The sequence below is a fragment of the Eurytemora carolleeae genome, unplaced genomic scaffold (assembly GCF_000591075.1).
Source record: "Eurytemora carolleeae unplaced genomic scaffold, Eaff_2.0 scaffold168, whole genome shotgun sequence".
NCBI classification, from domain to species: domain Eukaryota; kingdom Metazoa; phylum Arthropoda; class Copepoda; order Calanoida; family Temoridae; genus Eurytemora; species Eurytemora carolleeae.
In genome coordinates, this window is record NW_019396062.1 from 307531 (window position 1) to 330725 (window position 23195).

Below are 23195 nucleotides of genomic sequence, written 5' to 3' on the forward strand. Positions count from 1 at the left end.
TGTGTCGTGTGTAAAAATGAAAATAAATGGAATTAAAATAAATCCTGTGTTTTCTCTAAAATGAATACTCTACCTCCCTTGGTTTTGTAAGATTGAAACAATTTTCTTCTCACCAATGACAGCTGAGCTGCGAGTCTAAAAGCCCAATTCAGTTTTGATCTTAATTCCAGTTAAACCTGGGATTATCTCAGGATCAAGTATCTAAAGCCAGTTCCAACCGGTTTGATCAGTGAATCGGGGTTTTGAACTCGATGCACCGCTCTCAATTGGGTTGATACTTCAGCATTTTCTATGTTGACATTTCTACCAAAAGTATAAGCAGGCGACGATAAGATCCCAAAGAATCTTCAAAGATGAAAAATTCTAAAATGGTGTTTTTATAACATCCCTACGTTTTCACATTTGAGTCGAAGCAGAATAAATTTCGAAATTTTTGGAAATATTCCTTTAAAATTAAAAAGTGTAATTCTGAGAAAAATCTGAGAAAAAGTCGTTCGAGCATTTTTTCATCTAGTTTATTTCACATAAACCATTTAGTTAAGATCCTCCTCTTTGTTGTCCTTCATGATCTGGTCTGCCTCCATCCTATTCCTTCTTTCGATCTCCTTCTCCATCTTGTAACCTAGAACCAGTGCAAGGAGCTGTAGATAGACCAGAGCCAGAACTGCTAACAGATCAATGGCGTAATCAAACCGGATGATATCGTAGAAATCCCGGTCAAACTTTACAGAGATGTGTACACGACCTGAAAACAATAAAACATATGAATAAAGATGTCATTAAGTTTTCGGAAGTTTCCAAAGTATTTCCCAAATGATCACAAATAGGAATTTCATCCAAATTTATAATAGGAGGGGGGGGGGGGGTGTTGAAAATTGATGATCTGGAGGGAAAAATGAAAAATTGGACACCCTGGAGATATTTTGTACCAATTTTTTAAAATACTTTAGCATGAAAATAATTTGTTTTCCCCAATCATACTTTACTTCTCGTGTACAAAATGATTTTAAATAGGGAGGGGGGAAGAGGATTTACAAAAAAAATCTACTATTGCATGTCAAAATAAAAAAATGTAATTCCCCAGCCGCTCAAGAATAAGAAGAAACCTAATATAAAATGAAATAAGAAATTGAGACAAATTAGAAAAAGGATTTTCAGTCTAGATTTGATTAGACCGAGTTCTGATCCAATTTTCTCAAAGTTTATAAACAAACAGAGAGACGGAACACAAACAGGGAAATATATTCTTCAATAAAGTAATTTCATCTTTGGACGTATTAGAGTATAGTATAGTACGAACGATTCACAAAGACCTTTTATTTGTTGTGGTTGAACGAGAAATTCTTTTTTTTTTAACTTAAAATCTCGTATTTTCGATTGTGGTTTCTATATAAAAGTGGCTTACGGAATTTTGCAGCAGAAGCAAAGAAGACAATTTTATCAGAATACAACACTTTTCAAGATAAGGATTTTTAATCGAATTTAGGTTTTATCGGGTTCTGTTGAGTTCAGAGCATGCACCGCACACCGCTATATATGGAGGTTCACTTGAAATTACTTCCACAATCTACATTCTCTTTAAGCAAATAATCATGTCTTTTAGAGATATGTGACGAATCAAATGCTCTGATTAAAATTTATAATCTTTCGTAGATAGAAAAGTTCCCCGCCTTGGAATACAAATATACTACTATTAGGAATACGGAGATATAAATATTAAAGCATAAAATGAGAAAAGTGAAAGTTTACAACAAGTTTGTCAATTTTAAAATTGCTTTTCACGGAGTTAGGTTTTAGTAGAATTTGGCAAAGTTTAAAAGGGACTGTTAACGTTAGTTCAAGTAACTTTGGACCAATTCACAACGATCCCTCATCCGATCTAGAGTAAATTAGAAATCCTTAATTTTCTAACTGAAAATTGATTGTTTACAGTTGTAGTTTCTCTGTTGAAGTGAGTAGCTAACGGATTATGCCACTGGAAATAACTTGTCAGACAAGATAGAAAATGACGATATCTAACTCATTTTTTATCAAATTCAAGCCTTGAACGGTACCTTTAACCTTGATGGATATAGTTGTGAATCGAACATGCCACTTTGAGAATAAAAATCAGTTTCTTTTTAAATAAAGTGAGACAGAAATTATTAGTAAGCTATTGAACTGGCAAGCAAATATTAAAATGGATGGTTTGACTCGTAAGCGAGTTTTCACAAGCAAAATTTACCAATTATTTAGCTGTCTGTATTATACTACATCTGAATTCATTTAAGTGAGTCCAATTGCATTTTAAAAGCTGGCAAACAAGGGTATATTCCCAGAGAACGATTTGTGCACCCCCCCCCCCCCAGGCCCCTGTCTCAACTTAACCTAACCCGTGGCCGCAGCACTCGGCCCCCTAGCCCATCCTAGCCGCAGCGCTCGGCACAGAAAGTGTCTTAACTAGCCTAACCCGTGGCCGCAGCGCTCGGCCCCCTAGTCCATCCTAGCCACAGCGCTCGGCCAAGAAAGTGTCTTAACCTAACCTAACCCTAAATAACCTAACCTAACCCTAAATAATGCTAAATAAATACTAATTTGGTCATGTACAAAATTGATAGGAGGGGGGGCCTGGGGGGGGTCCAAAAATCGTTCACTAGGACAGACCCCAAACAAGAAAATGTGAATTCTTCTGCACAAAATTGAACATTTGGAAAAATAGATACTTGAGATATTTTAATAATAAAAAATAAATTTTACCTTTCCAAATCATTCTGCGTAGACGACTCCACATTTCTGCAGAATCTACAAAAAAAAACTAAAATAACAACAAACAATAGATCGGTTGAAACTAAAACTTATAATCAGAATTTTTGTTAAAAAAATCTAATTTGCAGAACTGTTTCCTTGCAACAAACTCTAATATCCCTATCCCTATTTCTTTCCAAACCTATAAGAATAAAACTTTCATTTTTTCAAATTTTGATAATTTAATCTTGCCGAAGAAGTAAAATATATCTAAGGTGTATGGCATCTGGTAACAAAGATATAAGAATTGGAAAATTAAAGCTTGAGGAAAGTAATCATTTGGAAACTTATCAAGATCAATGCTTGATCTCAAACTATTTGTAAATTTTTAGATAAATTTACTCTTGAAGTTATCCCGCATTAGTACCCACTACCCAGTCAGGGGTTGAAGGGATATCTCAAATAAAGATATGGAAAGGTACAATCTAATTGAGATCCTTTACTTAAAGGGAGTGTTCGTGAAAAATGAAAGGGGGTATAGATGCGATAAAAAATCGCTTTTGATCGCTACTAATCTTACTTCTATCTGTTGCGTCTATAGGGAGAAAATTGTTAAAAACGACTAATACCGAAGAACGTAGTGTCCATACAAATTCAGAAAGATGCAACATTCAACTCGGATCGTAAACAAATCATTCAGATATTACAAACAGTAGTCATCGATTATTTTTCGACCCATGGTTAATATTTCATAATATTTTTGATTTTGTTTTATTTTAAATAATTTTCGCTGGCGCTGGATTTTCGAACATTCCTGGAAAATATGAAAATGTCATCTTCATTATCAAAAATCCTCGAAACAGAAATAAATGTTTTCAAAAGTAACTCTCAGATCATGAAAAATACAAAATATTGGTAAAAAAGTTTAATGAATGTTGAGGTTAACTGTACACTAGGTTGGAAGCCTGGAAGACACGAAAACCCGATCAAAGGGCGCAGATTCCGGAAATGAGATGAAGAAGGAATTTAGTGGAATTCTTTGACTTTCTAGAAGCGAATATAGGATTTATCTTTTCAGTTGGTTCCAGGTACAAGGATATAATCTTATTTAAAGGGATCGTTCACTTCATCTATATAAAAATTTACCCAAAGTTCACTAATAATTCTTGTGGCCGTCATAGTATTAAGAGAGAAATTAATAGATTTAATGGCGAAAAATAAATAATTTTAAAAAGTCGTTTTTAACGGGCAAAAATTAAAGTTGACATGACTGAATAGCTGTCCTCTCGGCCATATTTCAGCGGTTAAATGTAAAATGTTCATGAGTGAGTTGGTTTTATTTAACTGAGTTTTAACTTTTATTTCATTTAAAACATGCTGAAATTAATTCCAACCAGACAAAAAACCCTATGTTTTGAATGAAAGTAAAATTAGAAGTGTCAAAACCTACATACATGTAGCTAAGACTGACCTCCATGTTAAAAAATTTGATCCAACATAATGCAAATACCAATATGCATAAATAAGATGACCTTTATGTTTAAAAATAAGATCCAACATAATGCAAATACCAATATACATAGCAAAGATGACCTCCATGTTTAAAAATAGGATCCAACATAATGCAAATACCAAAATACATAGCTAAGATGACCTCCATGTTTAAAAATAGGATCCAACATAAATCAAATACCAATAAACATAGCTAAAATGACCTTTATGTTTAAAAATAGGATAAAATATAACGCCAAAAACTATATATAGCTAAGACTAAACTGTATGTTTAAAAATAAGACAAAATATATTGCCAAATCCTTTATATATAGCTCGGACTGACCTTTATGTTAAAAAAATAGGATCAAATATGAGGCCAAAAACTTTATATAGCTAAGACTAAACGTTATGTTTAAAAATAGGATTAAATATGAAGCCAAAAACTTTATATAGCTAAGACTAAACGTTATGTTTAAAAATAGGATTAAATATGATGCCAAAAACTATATATAGCGCAGACTGACCTTTCTCTTTAAAAATAGGATCAAAAAGGCTGGACTGTAAACTAGACAGTTGGAGAAGGCAAAACTCATGAAACATTACTGTTACGAGTTTGGGGCCTCGTAACTCCTCTAGTATTTAGGCACACATATGAGGAAAACAAAATTATTCCGTTACATTAAAAAATCTAAATAATCTGCAACAGATATTTTTATTTTACATGTAATTTACGTTAGTTCGACATGGCTGCCAAATACTTTATGTAACTAAGACTGACCTTTATGTGATATGGAAACAACGGACCAAACATCAGAGTTCTCTGGACGTTCAAAGGTATAACTGGATACTAGAATACTTCCCTCTACAAACAAACTAATTTGGAGATATCAGTGAGAATAACAAACCATATTTAATAAACAGGTATACATAGCTTTGTTCACATTTATCCAGGCTAAAGAGGATATAAAGTCACAACGCCTCAGCAACACGCTTTTACTTTTTTATAGCTCTAGACATGTAAATTACAGATGTACAAAGCACTTGTTTGTAGATTTGTTTAATTTTGGTTTAAGAGAAGTAATAGGTAAATTCTTTTCGATATTAGCGTGAAAGCTTTTAACATTTGGGTTTTAATGTGTTTTTTCAATAAACCACTTCTGAAGATTTCACTGTAAAATGTTAACACATCCTTATCCTTACCCCTACCCCCCCCCCCCCCCCCCCCCCCCCCCCCCCCCGACCTAATTATATTTTCTTTGGGCTAAAAAATAATTATAAAACTCAATTGCTATTCTTAGTTAAATTCTTTAGAAAGAAGGATCTTCAGAGATTAAAAAGAAAATTTAAAAAAAAATAATTCAATTTTCATAGTACAAATAGTCACAAGATTACTACAAAGACATGAAAATGTTCCAGAGACAAGTTTTAAATAACAAAATTGTTATAAAGTTTATGGATTTATCTAAAATAAAGTTAGTGAATCATAAAAATCCGTTAGTTTATTTCCTTTGGCTAGTTTATCCATATTTAAGTTTTCTAATGAATCCACTAATTCTCGTAATTCTTTAGCGTTTAAATCTTCCCGTTTCAGTATACCTAAACATATAAATCCAAAAATCAGTTGAAAGAAATGTTTTGAAATCTTTTATTCAATTTCTTTAAAAAAAAAGGAAATACTTTTCGACGCTTAATGAAGAGAAATCTTTACTAGAATGGAGTCTAGAATAGGAAGGTCTCTTGATATTGCTTTCTAATTTGATACAGCACAATGTGAAGGAATAGAAGGAACTTGATGCAGTTAGGTTGGAATCTTGAAGTGTAAGCGTAATTTTAAGTAACCCTTCTTGCAAAGATGACAATGCCCGATTCACAAGGGTACTCTTAACACCGTTATCTGATCAATAATGTGTAATATATATAAACGTTTTTTTATGTTCAGAAGTGTTTAAATATGTTTTCCTGCAGAAGAAGTCACTTTTGTGAGATTCCACAATTGAAAATAATCGATCGTTTTTTTATTATTAAATATTGGTCATCTATTGCATACTTGATAATGATCAGCCAAAATTTTAAGAATTGATGTAAATCAGAGGCCGAATTTAAAGAATTTGAGCCGCGGCTTAAATTTAAGTCGCGGCTCAAATATGGTTGGGTCCATTTAAAATCGTATTCATTATTTCAAGATTTAAGTCGGCGCTCAATTGAAACCGGTTTTTGGCGGATTTTTGACGCGGCTCAAATTCATTAAATTCGGACACAGGCTTTGCATCTTTTACACTTGCAGTCTCTTTTAGAAGAAAAAACACCATTATTACTAAATTTCTTTATTTAAAGTATAGATCTCAAAATTAAGCGAGAAATCTAATATGCTGTGCTTTAAAAGCCGGTTGGTGTAGTTCCATCACTTTTTTAAAAATACGGGAAAAAATAAAAAAATTGTAGATTGCAGAAGAAGGTTTAAAGAGTACAGTTGTATAAAGTATGAAGTAAGTGGTATTAAATAACTTGAAACTCCAAGTTCTGAAGTTTAAGAACAGTTAGATGAGAAACTAGGCATAATTACTGTAAACTGGGTAAACCAAATATTCAGGGGCGTTCATTTTCAAGGGGAGGGGGGGGGAATTCAAAAACTCTGGCAAGGAGTTAAAAAGTTAAAATTTGATATTAACAAAAAATTAACTCGTTTTATCCCTAAAAATCTTTAATTTCCCCTTTTAAGCCAATAAAACCCTAGAAACACCTAAAAATTTAAGAAAAACCTATGTTTACAAGATGGTCAACGCAAAAATAATTTTTCAAGATAGAAATTTAACAGTCTTAAACTTAGAGAAACCAGAATTGATTAAACCAACCATTTCCAGGAACTAGTTTTAGAATCAAGAACTTGATCCATCATTCTCATTTACACACGGAGAACTCCATAGTATTCAATACACTTATAGAGACTGTTGGCGTAAATTCAAATGATCCTAAAGTGACATGTCCAAATCACAAAGGTACTGCTTAAAACTTTATCTAGCTGGAAAAGTGTTAAATTTTGACAATTTCTTTTTTCAACTCTGCTGCATAAATCCAAGAGTAATGTTAATAGAAATACCATCGAAGAAAATTATTTTTTCAAATATTAAGAATAAAAATATCTTTGTCAATTTGGCTTAGACAAAGGTTTAAATGAATTATCAAACTTATCTCCGGAAAATGATAAAAATATTAGGATAAAACACAAATAGCATCTAAAATATTAATAAAAATCTTGAAAATAAGTATGTGACGTCATTCAGAATAAAAGAATTTTTACTAATTCAATTAAACCCCAAAGGATGAAAAATGACGGCCTAGAAGTCAATTAATAATATTAATTATTTCGGGGGAAATTTAAAACAAAAAAGAACCTGTACGGTCGTCCCTTAGAAGGATCTTTTGTCCAGGTCTAGTTAGGGACATGACTTAAACTGATCCTCCATATCAAAAGTTACATGTCCAAATAATTACGGTAACCCTTAGCCCCTTTGTCTAACTGAACGAAAGGAAATCCTTAATTTTCTCTCTGAAAATTCGAAAGTACGGACAGGCATTTGCCATAAAGAAAATGTATTAAAACAATTTTTGCCGCTCAGCTAAAGGTTAAAAGTGTACCGTAGTCTAACTTAAAAGTTAAAATAACGTTAAACATGCATTTGTAAAAATATTTTATTTTATTTTAAAAAGAAAAAAAAAGATGGAACCAACAAATTTGTTGGTTGAAAGGAAATGTCTTCGATTAAAAAGCTAAGAAATCCTCGGAAAATCTATCCCTAGTTTATCTAGCAAGAGGTTTCGTGATTTTATTTATATTATCCCAGAGAACGGGTCCACTATCTATCAGGATCAGAAAATAATTTTCTGATAAAGAATAAAAGTATGATTTATAATTTTGCGGTTCTCATAAATAATTTTTAAAAGAGAGAAGAAAATTTGCCGAATTTGGGTCAGATCTGACAAAATAAATAGACCGAAAAAAAATTCTTTTGTGAATACATAATAGAATAGACCGCAAAAAAAACTTCTTTTATCATATATGATAGAATACTTACCATCTGATTTTTTTGCTTTGTTGTGAATATTTGTTTGGAACTTTTTCATGTTTAAGTGATTTATTTTGCACTGGTTCAGTAGAGGTAGAGAGAAGGAGATTAAAACAATCCTGAACAATAGATATATATCATTCATACAGATTTTTATACTTTCATTTATCCTTCATACATACTTTTATACATACTTTTATACTTACTTTTATACTTTCTTTCATCCTTTAGTTTATACATACTTTTATATTTTCATTCTTCATTCAGTTACTTTTATACTTTCATTCATCTTTATATATATTTTTATATTTTCATTCTTCATTCAGATACTTTTATACTTTCATTCATCTTTATATATACTTTTATATTTTCATTCTTCATTCAGATACTTTTATATCATTCATCTTTATATATATTTTTATATTTTCATTCTTCATTCAGATACTTTTATACTTTCATTCATCTTTATATATACTTTTATATTTTCATTCTTCATTCAGATACTTTTATACTTTCATTCATCTTTATATATACTTTTATGCTTTCATCAATTCTTTAAATATACTTTTATACCCACTTTTATACCCTCATTCATCCTTTATATATACTTACATTCTTTCACTATTCCTAAACATGAGATATGTATCATGTATCCTTTAAACATACTTTTAAACATTCATTCACTAAACCATCCACTAAACCCTTCACTAAACCATTCACTAAACCATTCACTAAACCATTCACTAAACCCTTCATCCTTCATTTAATTAATTCTTTAATTCATTCTTTCATCCTTTTTCCATTAATTATTTCATTAATTATTTCATTAATTATTTCATTAATTATTTCATTAATTATTTCATTAATTATTTCATTAATTATTTCATTAATAATTATTTCATTAATTTTTTCATTAATTTTTTCATTAATTATTTCATTAATTATTTCATTAATTTTCTTTTTTCATTATTTCATTCATTGATTTATTCATTGCTTTATTCATTGCTTAATTATTCTCTCTTTTATATATTCTTTTTCTTATTCTTTTGTTTTTTCTTTTATTTATTCTTTTATTTATAGTTAAAAAAGCATACTATTAGGAAAAGCAGGAAAGTTAGTGCAATTTTTTTAACACAATAGTAGTATCAAATAAGTGCGAGATATCACCCCCCCCCTCCTCCCCCCGCCACACCGAGCGACCGGCAATATCATGTAACGTTACCGCTTACCATGAGAAATAAGAGTTAAGAGTTTTAAAATCTAGGATAATAAAATTGAACACTTTCTCTTAGCATCACTGTTTCTCTGATAGAACATCTGAACTGAGAAAATGCTCCAATGTTTCAACAACAAGGATCAAATTCCAAGCAATAATACAGTGAGTAACAGAAAACTATTAAATTGCACACCTATGATGCGATACTCTAATTTGCAATGGTTGACAAAAATACAACATCGTTTCTCAGAGAGTAATGTTGTAAATCTAAATAAAAAAACGTAGACAATCAGTTTATTTTAAAAAACTACAGAAGACGAGAAACTAGAGTAAAGTCGTCTGAGTTAAAATCGAGATGTATAATTACGGGTTTTCTTCCAAGACCCTGAAACTCTATTCTAATAGAAATAAAACCTCTAGGCTACATAACAAGTTTTAAAACAAGTGTTAAAAAGTTTTCTTGAAGAATATAGTAATTTTCGTTGTACAAAAAATTGAAATTGCTTTTCTTGCTTAATCTTGATTCTATACTTCAAAATTTTAGTTTTTCTTCGGCAAGAGTGATAGATGATTAACAATGTTCCCAATATTCGTTTACTATACATACTTTAAAGGGAATATAAGCGTAATAATAAGCGACCCTTGATGAAAAGATGGCAATACCGGACTTACAACGGTACCATTAAAAGCTTTGTATCATGTATGAATAAGAACTCCATATTTTGTTTTAGAACATTCTTCCTTATCATTTGTGGATTCTCTGCAGAAGTGACTTGCGCATTTCTTGCATATAAGAAAGACTGGAGAAATTATCAGAATTTGACACTTTTTGTCAGAAAAACGACGTTATCTTCCACATTACTGATTAGATTCAGGTTTCAAGGGTACCATTGTAAATCGGGCATTGTCATCTTTGGATGAATAATCACTTAAAATTACGCTATCAGTCCCTTTCCCATATTTAAATATAAAAATATTACCTAACATGGTCGTCTTGTATTTGAGCAGATTCTATATATTGAAGAAATATATCCTCAGCATTAATTTGTATTTGTTTAATCTGGTCCACTGTCATCTCCTCGAATATACGCTGCCTTAGACAAATTATCAAATCAAGACATTTTATTGAGAAAAAAACAGAGATTTCTCCCCAAGGGTAGGGGTAGGGGGATATAATTCTAAATTTGGATTTTTTCCCGTTTATTCAAATGCTAAATATAGGATCTTATTCTTATCCTTATGACGATTTGACGTAAGTAATTATTTTTTTTATAAATCTACTGCGAAAAAAAGATTATTTTTATCCGATTTATAAGTTAAATTTAAACTTTTAGTCTTCTCTTTAATAAAAAAGCAAAACAATTTTTTTTCAAAAAACTTCTAAATAAATTAAAGAAAAAAATCTGTTCATGACATGATAGAAAATGTAATCAAAGAAGTAAACAAAACAAAAACTACGTTTCTGGTGGTTTAAAATTTTTTTCAAAAACTTAGATACCAGACTCGTTCACCTTGACCAATGTTAATTGTTCATGTTAAATTTTAGAAGTGGTTAAGCATACTAATGATAAAATAAACAAACAACCAAATGTAAAGTAACCCTTTCCTTCCGAAAACACTGTCATGTGAACGACGGCGTTGAACTCCAAAATAATAAATCTTGAGCATTTCTCAAATGTAATTTTAATGCAAGATAGTTTTAAGGGTACCGATATAAACTATTTATTTTGATACCTTTTCCCAAAAAAATATCTATTTTCCCTTAAACATAATTTATTTTGCCCAATTCAGTATAGAAACCCAAGACATCCCATCAATACGCAGATATACCAACTTCTGGGAGAAAATGATTTTCAAAGAGGGAGGGGCCGGGGAGGAAGGGGAATGATTTTTCAATCAAGTACACACACCTGTGTAGATGTAAAGTTTTCCAAATTAAAAGGATATGATTCTTGTCAAAGGTTCCCTGATATTGTCTAGGCAGGGGGAACTAACCAAGGAGCTTAATTCAGATATATTTCTTCGGCTTAAACTCGTACTAATCGATTCAACCGCCTTCCGGGCACCTAGTTTAAAAAATAAAACATTTACACAAACTATCATATAACCAAACTTTCAACCAATAATAATCATATGCCGGCCCAACTATCAACCAATAAATCAATCAATCATTATGCCAAACTATTAATTAATAATCAAATTCAACTATTAACGTTAGATAATTGATTGAATAAACTTTAAATGTCCATTATTTATATTTTAAATAATTCATTACAAGTTATTTATTCCAGCTTGTTTGAAGGTTAATATTACTGATCTTTACCCATTAGTGGATAAATAAAGGAGCATTTGACTAATTGTCATTAAGAGGTAGTACAACTAAGTTTCGTTAAGCAACTTTTAAAACAAATCTTATTTGAGAAAAAAATTTACAATAATTTTTTCTCCATTTTTTTATATTTTAAATAGGTCTTATATAGTGACGGGTAAAACTAAACCATTGTAAAGAATCCGTAAATACTTGAGGAACTTAATTTTCATGTAAAGTTAATAATAAAGTTTAAATATTTACATGGTTTTTCATCAAGGAGACTTTGAAATTCAACACGGTTCATTGAAAGCCGAGACCTATTAAACTTTTAAGAAAAAGTTTTGAAGAGAGAAATATTGTTTTCCTGTGTTTTGGAATTTTATAATTGTACTTTCACGCATTCTCTTGGTGAAGGGACTATAAGTGCAATGTTAAGGGATCCCTCCATGCAAATATGACAATGCCTGATTTACAATAATACACTTGAAACCTTAATTTGTCGTAGTTCTGACTCGAAACGTGTTCAATTCTGATATTTTCTCCGATGCTTCTCATATCTATTAAAACTACTTTCACTCATTGGATTTTAAAACGTTAACAAAAGCAACCAGGATGCCAGTTTTTGCAAAGGAACTTTGCACACATTTTTTGCACAGACGCCTTTTAAGGGATTTTGCACATTTTCAGTTTTTCTTGAATACACATTTAGGTGTTAAAAATTTAGAAAATGTTTTTGCAGATTTTAATTCGCACGGTTAAGGGCTTTCCAAAAATATAAAATTTCTAGCTAATTGCGTAATTATTGTTTAAAAACTAGATTTCGCAATAAATATTTGGATTTTAGCAAATTTACAATTATTTTTGGCAGATCATTGGAGTAGAGCCCAAGGGCTTTCCAAAAACATATCAAATGTTGTAGATTTGTATCACAATAAGAAAATAGAGTGGAGGTCAATTTGACCCCCTCCCAGGGAACCAGTCATGAAACCAGACTTCAGGGACCTGGGTAAACATTGTTCTGTGTTGAAAAGGTTTTAATATATATCATTAAATTACCCCGAAATATCTTGGATCTATAATTTGCAATCAAAATTGAAAAGAAAAAAATTCTTGTAAGATAGCAGTACATGAAAATCTTAACCAACAATCATCATTACGCCAAGGAAATAAAAGATTACAATGAAAGAAACTCATTATCTACTTAGTACAGAGTCTTTGAGATTCTGTATTTGAATTGTCAAAAATAAGAACGGAATCATGTCTACCTTCATAACCATCATACCCTCCAACCTTTGTACCTTCATACCTAAGCTTCATCATCATCTATATATTATATATACTTTGCTAGTCTGTCTGTCTGTTAGTTACATTGTTCTTTTGTTTGTATCCAATATCGACGTCTAAACGGCTGAACCGATCCGGCCCAAATATTGTGTGGAACTCGCAAGATCCCAGGGAAGGTTTATGGATGCTTAAAATTAAAAACAAATTGTGTCCAAAAGGATTTTGAAAATGCGAGAAAAAATATTAATAAGTCCGCTCTTTTTTTATTGTTTTATATTGTACAAAGAGAAGATGCTCACAGATGAAGCCACAATTAGAACTTGAAAATAGAAGATGGGAGCGAAGCGCCCTAACCGCCTAGTTATTGTAAAATTTTAACCTGTAAAGAAGCTGTCCAGATCTATATTATAATGTGGAGGGAATTTAAAGTTTGGTCTTCCATTTATGATACAGCTGGCAGCATTAACATATCCCAACATATGGTAGCCTTTATCCTGAAATATAAGACGTTAAATATTCAACTAGAAATAAAATATTTTAAAACTTTTTTCTACTAAATAAATTGGTATAAAAATACATTGAAAGAAAAAAAATACCAAATATGGTTGAGAAAATAAATTATAAATAGGATTTTTTTCTTTTTTAATTCTTTAAAAGAAGTATAGATAAATGAAAGAGAAGGATAGATAAATAGTTTAATTGAAAAGGATGAAAACATAGGATTTATGAATGGAAACATGTATAGAAGGGATATAAGCGGAAAAAAGGAGGAGGGGCGAAGTAAAACCATTCTCTGTGTATCAGGTTGGAATTATGAGCCTGGATTTATGTATATTTAAGTACAATAAATTCCCTTGTAACGGCCCCAGGTTCTACAAATTATATATTCTAAAGTTCTATAGAGAAATATTAAACAATCCAGGGCACACTGGGCTTTATAAGGGATATAATATAAAACACACACAGCTTTAGAGGGGATAGCATTTATAACATACAGGTTTATATCCTTGTAAATGTTGGTGGGGTAGTTGACAAAAAACATTAAAAGACTCAGCTTTGGTACAGATGCGAATTGGTTGAAAACAGATTAAAATTCAGAAATGCATTTTTGACCAAAATTGTCTTTATGTTATTTTGAAAATCTCAAAAAAAATGTTGTATCTAAATATTATTGGAACAAAAACAGAGGCGATTTTCAGCCTTTAAGTTAACTTTTTTACACTGTTTACTTATTCAGAATTTTACATCTGACATCTCAATAACAGATTTACAGTTTGTTGACAGGGGTTCATCTAGAATTAATCTGACTGGAAAACAATCAGTGTTCATCCGTTACAAAAAGGCAATTACCATTTAAACATAAAATCTACCACTAATAGTTTCTTGATAATTTTCATCAAAAAAATCTGACAAATACAGAATCCTAACTGATCAAATCTGCTGCTAAATTTCTTTAAGAACTAGATTGGAAGGCCAAAATGTGAGGCAAACAAGGTGTATTTGAATTATGATCAGACATACAAACAGACAAACTGATATTACTACTTGACTATATAAAGACTAGCTTAGGAACCCAGCTTTACCTGCATACCATGCTTTAAAGTCAATCAAATTAATTTACAATTTTGAAACCAAGCTAATAAAATTCCCGTGGTTTTACCGAGTTCCCTGTTCATTTTTGAAGCAAATCTTTCAAGGGGTTTTTTGCTTATGATCGGACATACAAACAGAAATTACTAGTCAAGCATATAAAGATACATAATATGTAATAATTCATGTATGTTTACCTTGTCGTCTGTACTGAAGGAAGTATGATAAAGCCTAGTCCAACAAGTACATCAAGAAAATTCACCACACACGGTAAATTAGTCAATTGTCAAAATAATTTATAAAAAGGAAATAAATGAATAAAAATCATTTCTAACATGTAGAGTGTAGACAGCACATTTTTAGAATAAGATCAGTTAAATTTGCAACATCATCGAGGATAAAAGAAAATAAGAAGATGACGATCTATCTTATAACAATTATATTTCCCACTCGACCAGGTATGTCGAATGCACTTTATTGCCTAGGAGTTTGCTTGTATGAACTGACGAATAATTTCCCCCATCTTAGCTTCAACATGTTCTCTGTAAATAAACAAATTAAAGGAACTCACCCGCGGGGAAATGAATAAACATGAATAAACAAGATGTCACAGCCAGAATCACAGACGGTTTACAAATTACAATATGTCTATAAAAAATATGAACGCAGTGTTCCAAAACAATTGATTTTACATATTTTCATGGTTACGGCCTACTAATCCCAATTCAACAAGTGAACGATTAAAATACTGACACAAATTTAAATTATATAAACATATAAAATGCAAATTTGCATACATTCTATCTATGACCATTCCCTTAGCTTAAACCGTAACTTTTTGATAAACTTAATATTTTTAAAATATAATCCAATTTACTGTTGATCTACACAGTACACAGCTTTTATGATAAAAATGGTTTTCTGTTAAATCTAAATTGCTGCAAATCAAAGATGATTTCACAGGGATAAATATTTTTTTTAAATTATAATAAATATTAACTTTGTATCACAGAATGTCGAAAAGTTGATTAAGGTCGACTGATGTATTGTCGACATTAGTTTCGACACAATCGATGGATTCTGTCAACCCTGGATTATCTTTAACATTGTTTCTGCATTTTCTGTCTAAACGCTTCCACTAAAATGTCGATAAATATTCCTGGTGAAATTTTACAAAATTGAAACAATTTTCTACCAAATTTACTTCCAGAGATATTACGGAGAATCACTTTCAAGTTTGTTTGGATATTAAAGATATAAAAAATACATAACATTTTCTGAATTTTTACCTTCAATGAAAACTTCGGATATAACACAGGGAGAAGAAGAAGAATTGTTAAAATAAATAAAACTTCCAATATTTCGGATCTGTATTATTATGTGAAACTCATGAAAGTTTTCTTTCTTTAAAACTTTGCCACATCTTTATCCATAAAAAAAGGTAAAACGATCTAAAAAAATAGTTACGACGCGTTCACTTTCGCTTCATTTAGTATCTTTTTTTGCATAAATCTTCTGTCAGGGCCAAATTTTACAGCGTAAGAAAAGCAATTCCTTTGACAACATTTTTTCTTCTTCGACTATGCCAAATTCTGAAAGAAAAAAGGGCCAAAACCGACCCAAAAAGCACATCACTAGGGGGTGGGGAATTAAACGCGAAATGGCCACAATTAGAATATTTTCCAGTTCCTTGAGAGGAGCAGATTTAAAAACTTGTTTTCCAAGACTAGCAAGGGAGCTGCCAGCCTGGATCCCTCCAGCAGACTTATCTACCCTTCTTTTCTCAGCATATTTCTGCCTGCAATTCAAACATTAATACAGATATGATGGACAGAACAATTATTGCTAGAAATATTGCCAGAAACATGATTGCCAAAAATATGATTGCTAGAAATATTGCCAGAAACATGATTGCCAGAAATATGATTGCTAGAAATATTGCCAGAAACATAGTGTCCGGAAATATGATTGCTAGAAATATTGCCAGAAACATGATTGCCAGAAATATGATTGCTAGAAATATTGCCAGAAACATAGTGTCCGGAAATATGATTGCTAGAAACATTATTTCCAGAAACATGATTGCTAGAAACATGATTGCAATGATACATTATTGCTAGAAACATGATTGCTAGAGACATTATTGCTAGAAACATAATTGCTAGAAACATGATTGCTAGAAACATTATTGCTAGAAAAATTATTGCTAGACAAATGATTCAGAGAAATGTAATTTTGAGAAATCTTATCACTAGAAACACGATAGTTAGAAATATAATTACCGGCAATATGAATAAGACTCATAAGAGAAATATTATTGCTCAAAAACAAAATTACTAGAAACATGATTACTAGAATCATGATTGTTAGAAATATGATTGCTTGAAATATGATTGATAGAAATATGATTGATAGAAACATGATTACTAGAATCATGATTGCTAGAAATATGATTGCTTGAAATATGATTGCTTGAAATATGATTGCTTGAAATATGATTACTAGAAACATGTTTCCCAGAAAAATTAATGTTAGAAACATGATTGTTTAAAACATACTTAAGAGGAATAATCTGTTAAGTTATTATTGCTAGAAAAAAAATAAAAGAAACATCTTTGCAAGAGATTTGATTGTTCATAATAAACTTTCCTTCTTCAAACAAAATTAAATAAGATGTTAGAAAAAAGTTGTTAAAGCACAAATAGGAAACTTGCATTCTTTCATGTTTTATCAGCAGAAATAAAAATCTTTTTAAAACTTGATGACAAATTATGAGCAGTTCAGTACAACTTCTAAAAAGCTTATTACAAATACAAAAATAGTTGTGTACGAGTTCTTTGTAGATTCCCGATATTCATTTGGCAAGAATAACTTTGTTACAGTCGTAATTTTGTATCGTTCTCTGCAAAGACTAGATTTTCGCAGAAATTGGTGGATTTATTAAAATCATAAAAGTCAAATTTGACCGTCAATAAATCTTCTCTGGGGTCATGTGAGCTGCTAAAAATAATCGGGCCCGGTCGGTTCAGCAGTTTCGACGTTTATTGGAATCAAACAAACGGACAGAAAAGTCAAATTTATAAATATAAGTCCATACAAATAAAAATATTAATAAAGTTTAATGCGGTTTGTCAACCTATAATCAATTTGGCACCGATAAACTTAATTTGGTGAATATATTAAAACCCCTGAATTTCTTGATTGGGAAAATTGGAAGTAATTTAAACTTCACATACGAGGCCAAGGCAATCTATTTCAAGTTTGAGGGACTTATTCTAAGAAAAGTAAATGTTCTAAAGTAAAAATGATAGGTATTAGTTTTAAACTATAGAACATACTTTTTACGCACTACAACTTTAAAGTTCAACAAGTCTTTATACAACTTGTAAGTTTGTTTGCAGATTGTTGAATTCAGATTTTCAAGAATCTTTCAAAATATTGCCAAATTTGAATGTGCGTTAGATATTTTAATTCAAACTTTGTAATCCTTTGCAACAAGATATTTCTGTTCCCGTCTTTCCGTCATACTGTCAAATAGGGGAGTAAGGATAGGATTTGATACCTTTCAGTACCCAAAAGTTCATAAAAAAAATTTGCGCTCAGCGCAACACAAATCACTTATGAGGGCGAAAAAAATTCATAAGTGGGGGGGGGGGGAAGAAGAAAAATGGTTTTTTTTTTAAAAAAGATACATTCCCGTGTGACGGATTTATGTATGACCTGTATTTGTTGAGTATATCTGGATTTGTGCTTCCAAGGATAGCCAGGCTTTCCACAGATAAATATTTAGATTTTCGCAGCTTTCCGTCCCTCTTAAATACTTTATATCCCTGAACAAGAATACATTTAAAATATAATAAGTGAAAACCAGATAAAATAGAGAAGTAAAATTAAATAATTAAGTATAAAGGAATTCCCACAGATTTAATTACAAATTAGGGATGATCCTAGTATTGGGTGGCATGTAAACAAACGCAGTGTTGCGCAAGCAAAGCTTTTTTATATTTCCCCCTGAAAATGCAGTTCACTTTTTTCTTCTTTATTCTTTGGTTTGAGGAAAGCAATATTTAAGTATTTTAATGAGGGTTCGAGTTGACATTTTAGTACAACCTTTAATAAACCAGTTACTGATCGTCAGATGGGCGAGATTTTCACCGAAATTTCACTCGAAAAGCAAGTTAATTAACACCCATCCACTCTTTGCCCTCCACCACCACCAAAAAATATGTAGTTACACCAAAGCTAAATTTGGTGTGGGGGGGGTAAATGAAAGGAGGAGCGGAAATTAATCAGAAAAGGTTTTACCTGATATTTCTTATTGTCCAATTCAGTGTTTGTTTCGTCCGTGTTCTTTAAAATAGTGTCAGTTTTAACTTCGTCAGTGTTGAACTCAACTTCTGGCAAATTAAGTTCAATTGCGCCTTCAATCGATGATATATTATTTTCTTCTAAATTTATTGCATAGTTTATATTTCTTTCTTGATTTATTTCCAGATCTTCAGATTTATTGGAAAAATATTCAGTATTTATAACTTGCGGATTTTCTGGGGGATTTGGCGGATTATGTGAAAATGGTGGTGGATTACTTGAGGAGAGCACTTGCAGATTACTTGAAGAGGGGTCTGGTGGATTTTTTGACGGAGGGTTTGGTGGGTGAGTTTGCTCTGGAAAGGAGTCCTTTATTTTTCTTAATACAAGTAGGAGAGTAGTTTGATCCATACCAGGATAAACAGTCTGAAATAAATCATAAAAAGTAAAATCAAATCAAATTAAAATAAATAAAAATCAACAACCCAAGGTCAAAACTTTTGAGATACGATTCACAGAACCACATTTTAAGCAGTCTTGCTGGTATTTAGTTGTAGGGATAACTAGAATTGAGAAATCGAGCAATATGCTCAAATATAAAAATCCTAACAGTGGATATTAGACACCAAGCGTTGAAGATAAAGGGTTTCCACTTTTTCTGGATTAATTTTGAAAATCGAAAAACCGATTTTCAAAGGTTCCGCCCTTAATTTCCAAAAAATTTTAATGGTTTGTAATAAATATTGATAGTAAACCCCACATTTGTACCTAAACACTGCGTGTTAACATTATCTGTACCCTAATTACGTTCGTCAGCTTCTGAGAAGACCTATCAGTCCACATCATTATCATGATTCTCATGTACTACGATTTGGTATAATTAGGACATGAATCGTTACTTCATTACGTTTAGACTTGTATTATTCTCGTGTAGAGAAGCAGAGAGTCAACTCGAGTTGTATCTCGAACGATAGTTAAAGACTAAAGGAATTCATATGGCGTCATATCTGGATTGATACAGCCTGAAGTATTACTAGGAACCTTAAGTTCAAACGTGAGTGGTATCTGTACGATACAAATTGAAGAATACATAGAGTATCGTATCTTGATTGATAGATACTTGAGAATACAGAAGGCTATACCTGGATTGGTACAGACCTAAGAGAACATTGTTGGAGTAAGGCATTTGCTAAAGGTTTATCATTCTTAAAAGCTTTAGGAAAAATTCCGTAAGATCTTTTGTGGATCCAAATTGATCCGGAAAAAAATGAGACCCTATAAAATATAGATTTGCGATATTTCTAAAAAAGTTCAAAAGTATTTGGTAAAATGAAAATATAGATTTGTTTACGTTGTGGGAAACATTACAAAGTTTACCTTTAGGACAAGATTAGTTTCATGAAGGTATATAATCTGATTTTCTTGTATAAAGTTTAAAGAATAATGTCCCGCGGATCCTATCTCAGGGTTCACCAAGCAGAACAAACTAAACATTTAATATTAAATAGAAAACAAGGGACACTAACCAGGGGTAAATAGTTACCAGAGCTCCCCCCCCCCCCCTGAAGAGAATCAAGGGGGGGGGGTCAGCAATATTGAGGCCATAAGCCTCTTATTTGTGTCAACTAAAGCTCAGCCGCTAAAGAAATGTTTTTTTTAGAGAAATTGAAGTTCTGAAATCCGACGGAAAACTGGTAATTTCAGTGAAAACTCTAAAATTGGGTATTTTAAAATGTACGGAATATTGCGGGGTTACAGGATCCATTCAAGGATAAAATATGAACGGAGGGCCAATTTTTTCAGAATTTAAAACCGCGTCACTGAATACATTGTCAAGAAGAACAAGCCAGGTTTGAGCCACGTCTCAAATTTTATTATTCCTCAGATTTTTATTCTAAAATATAAAGTAGAACCCCTAACAGTATTTACAAAACTACCCCTTCTGTGGTTGTGTCTCTAGTAGTGTTTAATTTAGGATTAATCTGGGTGAAGACTAAACACCCATTAGAACCAAAATAACAACATTTAGACACAAAATAACTGCCATAGTTAGTATCGAAGACAAAACTAATTTCGATGCCATAAATATTATTTTAGGCCAAAAAATTAGTCCTAAATAGCTGACAAAAATAAAAAAAATTGAAAATTAGGACCGACAAATTTGCCACAAATAACAAATTTTTTTCCATAGTTTAACCTCTATCACAATATTCAATTTAAAAAATCTAATTTCGTCCTGCTGACGTTTAAAATGAGCAAAAATCCAAATCTGTGAAATCGATTTCAAAATAGGGCAAACGGTTTGCAGAAGAACAGTCTTTAACAGCTGATCCAGAAATAAGGCTAAACCAATTTATGTTCAATATTAAGAAAGCTGGATTCTATAAAGTTAGGTTTTTACCGGAATATCAAAATTGACGGCTTATGATGCCATCAATATTTTGCTTCCATTTTTCAACCCAAATCTATGTCGCTTCCAAATTCACAAGTTAACTTGAAACACTCAAATTTTTGTGCAAGTTTCAAGATTTCTATGGGCATAATACAGGGGTGTATAGTTTTTAGAATTATTTTTGATGATTTGGGGGGGAAACTGAAAAAGTGGAAATCAACTGGCAACTTTTTTCATTCTTTTTGATACTTTTAATTCAGCGAAAAAAAATTTTAAGAAAAAATGAAGCAAAAATATATTTTCTGGGGAGACAAAATAATTTCCAAAAAGGAGGGTTAAGCAAACTGATTATTCGATAAAGTATACATACACCCCTAATAATATTGATGTAATTGAAAAGGCAGAAAAGGGGGATTACGAAATAGGAGTAAAATATTAAGAAGACTACCTGTAGTGGCCTCCCAGGATATCAACAGTTTCAGGAATACGTAGTGGATAGACAGATAATTCACTAAATTCCTAAATATTTTATTTTAATCATTGAAATTTAGTTTCAAGTTCTCGAAATTAAATATTTTTCAAATTTGTCAAATATTTCCAACCTTTCACGTCTGGACAATCCTTCAAAAAAATTTTACTTCAAATAAAACTTTAAGTCAGAGCTCACTCTGTACAAGTTTTCTGACAATTTCATAAGTCCACATTTGAAACGTTTTGACAGATTTTCTGCTCTTACAATGTGCGACCTGTAAGACAACTTTTTAACTCAACCAACACCGTTTCGACCGTTTTAGTTCTTAAAAACCTTTGCTTACAAAAAAAGCCTGCACCGACACAATTGGTAAATGATAATTTAACAGATGATGAAAACAAATTAACTAATATTACAATATTATCATAAATAATAAATATCTTAAGTTTAATCTTGAAACAATACTATATGAGGATTGGATCATCATCAACACCAAATTTTAAAAACTAACTAACTTTCGCCAACAGTAAAAATTAACAATGTCTGTCTATCTATCAATCAATCAATCATTCAATCAATCAATCAATCAATCGTAAATACTTGCAATTTTGATGATCAATCCAAACGGCTACCAATAAACACACAAATATGAATCATTTTCAAGTTTTTAGGAAACGTGATTAATTTGAATCAAACAATGCCTAGAAATTGTGTGCATGACGCATGACGAGGATTTAAGATACTGGCTTAAACCCTTAACATTTTGTTCATGCAATCACATGCAGTATGCACTGTATTCAGTAGAGGGACACCCACACTACACTACGATATTTTATTCTTATCCATCTACAAATAGAGGAAGAAAAGGAAGAGGGGGGGGGAATATATTTTGAAGAACTTTGAAAAATTGGACATAACCAAAAGATGTTTTTTGATGCTCTACGCAAACTTTCATAACATTTTGGGTGGATCAAAATGATTTTTCAAGTAGGATGGGTGGGGTGAGGGAAATATTTAAAACAATAAATACCCGGGGGGACAATGTGGGGGATATTTCTTCACCTGTCTTGATTCTGGGTTTGATCGATCTATTTCAATCATTACAAACTCTCCACCTTGCACCTTAAACAAAACAAATTTAAACATTTGGATTTCGAATTGCATTTGGAAAACCAGTGACAATCAAAACAAAATATCAAAATTCAAACTTTTCCCAGATTTAATTTCCAAAACTGAGATATCCCAAAGTTTCAAACGTCATTTAAATATATTTCTTAAAATCGGCTATGAAAAAGTTTTGAATAAAAGGTTATCATTTTTAAATGTTTCCCCTCATTGCC

At 31.4% G+C, this 23195-nt stretch overlaps 2 protein-coding genes across 2 annotated transcripts; both read right to left on the minus strand.

Annotated features, from left to right (window-relative positions):
- Positions 1 to 497: 497 nt before the first annotated feature.
- On the minus strand, positions 498 to 15234 carry LOC111708965 (uncharacterized). Its single transcript, XM_023482495.1, has 10 exons — positions 15165 to 15234; positions 14881 to 14914; positions 13473 to 13587; positions 11465 to 11564; positions 10479 to 10592; positions 8292 to 8401; positions 5725 to 5814; positions 4997 to 5080; positions 2737 to 2781; positions 498 to 745 (listed from the first exon to the last, which is right to left on the minus strand). Exons 1-10 carry the CDS (start codon positions 15218 to 15220, stop codon positions 534 to 536), a joined length of 960 nt encoding a protein of 319 aa, XP_023338263.1. The 5' UTR covers positions 15221 to 15234; the 3' UTR covers positions 498 to 533.
- Positions 15225 to 22977, minus strand: LOC111708956 (uncharacterized). The gene is made up of 7 exons (XM_023482485.1): positions 22918 to 22977; positions 21832 to 21902; positions 20369 to 20477; positions 18989 to 19417; positions 18404 to 18513; positions 16373 to 16481; positions 15225 to 15821 (listed from the first exon to the last, which is right to left on the minus strand). The coding sequence occupies exons 1-7, from the start codon at positions 22954 to 22956 to the stop codon at positions 15690 to 15692; spliced, it is 999 nt and encodes a 332-aa protein (XP_023338253.1). The 5' UTR covers positions 22957 to 22977; the 3' UTR covers positions 15225 to 15689.
- Between the last annotated feature and the right edge of the window lie 218 nt (positions 22978 to 23195).

What these genes read in the sequence shown, in the direction of transcription:
- LOC111708965 (XM_023482495.1), bottom strand. Translation starts at nt 15,220, where the DNA reads ATGTTGAAGCTAAGATGGGGGAAATTATTCGTCAGTTCATACAAGCAA. An exon ending in TCATACAAGCAAACTCCTAG is followed by an intron (nt 14,915 to 15,164) that starts GCAATAAAGTGC and finishes TTGTTGGACTAG; the next exon opens with GCTTTATCATACTTCCTTCA. An exon ending in TCTGGACAGCTTCTTTACAG is followed by an intron (nt 11,565 to 13,472) that starts GTTAAAATTTTA and finishes TTTTTAAACTAG; the next exon opens with GTGCCCGGAAGGCGGTTGAA.
- LOC111708956 (XM_023482485.1), bottom strand. Translation starts at nt 22,956, where the DNA reads ATGATTGAAATAGATCGATCAAACCCAGAATCAAGACAG. An exon ending in AAACTAATCTTGTCCTAAAG is followed by an intron (nt 19,418 to 20,368) that starts GTAAACTTTGTA and finishes GATTTATTTCAG; the next exon opens with ACTGTTTATCCTGGTATGGA. An exon ending in GATATACTCAACAAATACAG is followed by an intron (nt 16,482 to 18,403) that starts GTCATACATAAA and finishes TTTGAATTGCAG; the next exon opens with GCAGAAATATGCTGAGAAAA.